Source organism: Volvox carteri, assembly GCF_000143455.1.
Source record: "Volvox carteri f. nagariensis unplaced genomic scaffold VOLCAscaffold_322, whole genome shotgun sequence".
NCBI lineage: Eukaryota > Viridiplantae > Chlorophyta > Chlorophyceae > Chlamydomonadales > Volvocaceae > Volvox > Volvox carteri.
This window is the reverse complement of record NW_003307854.1, coordinates 4,900-8,972: the sequence shown is the minus strand read 5'-3', so window position 1 is coordinate 8,972 and position 4,073 is coordinate 4,900. Positions and strand designations below refer to the sequence as shown.

General features: G+C 63.4%; 1 protein-coding gene across 1 annotated transcript; it reads right to left on the bottom strand.

Moving 5' to 3' along the window:
* Positions 1–109: 109 nt before the first annotated feature.
* VOLCADRAFT_101057 (uncharacterized protein) lies at positions 110–3,809 on the bottom strand (the record flags this gene model as incomplete). The annotated part of the gene is made up of 6 exons (XM_002959518.1): positions 110–300; positions 1,308–1,929; positions 2,099–2,148; positions 2,255–2,717; positions 3,193–3,251; positions 3,770–3,809. Coding segments are annotated over 6 exons (1,425 nt in total), but the record flags the coding sequence as incomplete, so codon positions are not given.
* Positions 3,810–4,073: the final 264 nt, after the last annotated feature.

The following is a 4,073-nucleotide window of genomic DNA, read 5'->3' as shown; positions in this document are numbered from 1 at the left end:
CGGTAGATTCAGATCCGTACGACTCGGATAGCTGTTGAGTCAACATCTGCTGCTGCTCCGGCCGCTGCTGCTGCGGGACGCTGTTTCGCGACGGTGGCGGCGGCTTCACCGGCGGTGGTGGCTGTAGCCAGGATGCGGTGCTGAGCGAGCCGTCGCCTGTGTGCGCCAGCGCTGCCGCCAGGCTGGCCCGCGACGGCGGCGGCGGCGGCGGCTGTTGCGACTGTAGCCCGGAATTCACTCCAGCTGATGGCACATTGGTGCCAATGGTGACGACTACAGCCGAGGTTGCGGCGGACGATGCTACAGAGGAAGACACGAGCGTGTTGGGCTGTAGCAGAAACGACCCACGGGTCCGTTCCTGCTGCTGCAGGAGCTGTAGCTGCGACTGAGAATCGAACTGCGAAACGGACTGTGAGCAGCGTGATCGAGTCTTGGCCTGTCGCAGCGCCGCTCTCAGCGCCGGTGACAATATCATCGTGTTATCGTCCGCGTGTGCTGTAAGTGGCTTGGTGAGCCCCGCAGCCCTTTCATATCCGATCGGAGCTCAATGGCCATGTGCGCTACTGCCGCCGCCGCTTCCGCCGCCACAGCCGCTTCGGCATTTCCCGGCTCACTGACCCCTGGGTCACCTGGCGTGGAACTCCAGGAGAAGGTCGAGACAACCGACGACACGTGCGACCCAAATTGGGGAACCGTGTTATTGGCAGCGGCTCCGCTGCCGCTGCCGCTGCCGCCGCCGCCGCCGCCACCGCTGCCGCTGGTGCTGCCGCCGCCGCCGCCGCCACCGCCGCCGCTGCCGCTGCCGCCGCCGCCGCTGCCGGATCGCGTCTGTTGCGGTGTCGTCTGATGCCGCTGCTGCTGAGACGCCAGCGGCGGCGGCGGTGGTGGCGGCGCGTCGCCTGCCTCCTCTCCCTCTCCCTCTCCGTCTTCCTCCACGACAGGGCATACCAGCCGGCCTCGCATACTGCCAACGCCGGAGCCGTACGTTCCCAACATCGAGTACGGCATAGGGATTTCCGACACTGGCGGCAGCTTGGACATCTCCGCCGAGTCGCCACTGCCGCTAAGGACGATCATGCCGCTGGCAAAAGCCCCCTCGCTGCTGCTGCTGCTGCGGCGGCGGCGGCGACGGCGACGGCAGCTGCGGCGACGGCGACGGCGGCGGCTGCGGCGAGCCACTTCGCTGCTGTGGTTGCACAGGAATCACCGGCGCGCGGGGGCCAGGCGGCTGCCAGCTGTTGCAGCACCCGGTAGCCGCTCTCCGCCGCCGCCGCCGCCGCCACCGCCTCCGCCACCGCCGCCAGTACCTCCCGACAGGTACGCCGCGAACGCCGCCGCCACCTCCGCTGACGTCGGACCTTGGTGCCTCTCAGCCGCCGCTTTGGCCGTCGCCGCCAACACCTCCGCCTGCCTCTGCTGCTGCGTCGGCGTCGGCATCGACCTTTCCTGACCCCACGTCCCGGCTTGCAGCTGCGGCCTCAGCCCTGTAGATCCGCCGTACATGTTTTGCAACGTGGATACGGTAGATTCAGATCCGTACGACTCGGATAGCTGTTGAGTCAACATCTTCTGCTGCTCCGGCCGCTGCTGCTGCGGGACGCTGTTTCGCGACGGTGGCGGCGGCGTCACCGGCGGTGGTGGCTGTAGCCAGGATGCGGCGCTGAGCGAGCCGTCGCCTGTGTGCGCCAGCGCCGCCGCCAGGCTGGCCCGCGACGGCGGCGGCGGCGGCGGCTGTTGCGACTGTAGCCCGGAATTCACTCCAGCTGACGGCACATTGGTGCCAATGGTGACGACTACAGCCGAGGTTGCGGCGGACGACGCTACAGAGGAAGACACGAGCGTGTTGGGCTGTAGCAGAAACGACCCACGGGTCCGTTCCTGCTGCTGCGGGAGCTGTAGCTGCGACTGAAAATCGAATTGCGAAACGGACTGCGAGCAGCGTGATCGAAGCTTGGCCTGTCGCAGCACCGCTCTCAGCGCCGGTGACACCATCATCCCCTCCCCTTCCCCCTCCCCCCGACTACCCCCACCCCCCACCCCCACCTACTGGCCCCCCGCACAACCCGCAGCAATCGACCACCTCCCTCCCAGCCCCCACCTGCCGTATCGTGTTATCGTCCGCGTGTGCTGTAAACCCCGCGATGCCCTCTGAGCCCGCGGGCACCGCCGTCGCCGTCGTGGCGGCGGCGGCGTGGCGACGGCGGCGGCAGCGCTGACGTCATGGCTTGGTACTCCATCGCCGACCGTCCCGAACCTGTGGCTTCAAAGGAGTACAAGTCATCGCCACCACCGCCGGCAGCGGCGGCGACGGCGGCGGTGCCGCCAGTAGCGGCGCCGCCGGCGGAGCTGTAGCTGACCTGTGCATTGCCGACGGAACCGGATCTTGGCGTGGACGAACCCGGTGTGTAACTGGGCTCCACGCCGCCGCCGCCGGCGTTTAGTGCCGCTGCTGCAGCGTGGTTGCGGATGCTGTTGTTGCTGTTATCGTTGTTGTTGTTGTTGCTGTTATCGTTGTTGTTGTTGTTGTTTGCCGCAGGAGCCGCGCGCAGCAAGTCGGCGGGCAGGAACGCGCGCGGGGTGCGGGGTCGCAGGCGCCCCAACACTTCGGGAACTCCCCCGGTGGCAGATGGTACGGAGGCTGGTACGGCAGTGGCGGCGCCGGCAGTGGCGGCGAAGGGGCTGTCGGTGGCGACAATACTGCTTGTGGCGACCGCGTCCTGCCAGGTGCAACGCGGCGGCGGCGGCAGCGGTGCCGTCGGCGGCAGGTCCCGCCGTACTTGCCTCTGCTCGACGGCTTCGCGTTGGAATGCTTGAACTGGGGCCTGTTCCTAATGACTAATGACTCCTGCTGCTGCTGCTGCTGCTGCGCTAAGGCCTGCCGTTGCAGCTCTAAGGCTAAGGAAGTCGGTCGCGGCAGCGACAGCTGAGGACGATGACGAATCTTCGCGAATGGCGGGAAGCTGGCAAAGGTGCTGCGCGTTGGTGGCCGAAAGGTCCGAAGTGACGTTGAGGTGCGCTGGAAGGACCCATGGGGCAGCAATGCGCTGTGCCTCGGACTCGTCCGCAGTCGGTGCGAGCTCGAGCTGCTGCTGTTGCTAAGGAGGATCGCAGATTTGATTTGGCTTGCTGCTGGCAAAAGTTGCGGTGCTGGCGGCAATGTCGGGGCGAGCGGCATTGCTTGGGGCGCCGCACGAGACGCAACGACATAGCGCCGCTCCCATCCAATTCAAAGTTGATGGTAATATGGTATTCTGTGTGATGGTGTCCGGAAAGCGGAGGGCCAGGCAACGTGTTGGAAGCGCTGCTGGCTGTTCGGTGGTTCAGCATGCAGCAGCCTACTACTTCACAAACGCCGCCGGCCGCGTGTAACTGGACGCACGCATAAAGCATGAAAGCGAAAGGAAGAGATGCGATGAGATATTTAGAGCTCCAAGTGTTGGTTAGGTAGGTTTGTAAACGCTGTCTGGAGTCTGTGGAGTGAAATGCAAATGACCCTTGGTTCCGTGACATGGACATACGGCTACAACCCAGTTACCAAAATAATTCTCAAACGGGTAACAAAATTTCAGTTAACAGAAGCAACAGATAATACCGAAAATAGCTGAAACACAACTTTACTTCACGTGAAACAACGGTGCTCGCACGCACCGAGACGCTCTCGGCTTCAAATTTCACATTGCAGAGCTGGCCACGATCCCTCCTCAATCATTCGAGCACTTTCGCTGTGTGAATTCATTCTCAGGAAAGATTTGTTGTTTGGGCCAATGACCTTCCCTCTTCGTGTCAGCAATGTTGATGGTGCAAAGCATAATTGAAAAACGTATGCTTTGTCGCGCAGTTACGCTATGATGGCAACTTCCATAGATTACGGTTGACCAAAGAGCTCTACCGGCCAAAGAGCTCTACTGTCTCCGCATCCGGTTCACTGCGATGTAAACCAACCAAGTTTGCGACGCTCTGCACTGCCGCATCATGGGGGTACGGCCGCCTGTGGAACGAGCCGTGTTACAGGTACATGAGTAGACGCTCATGTACCTGTGTGTGTGTGTGTGTGTGTGTGCTTGGGGGGGAGA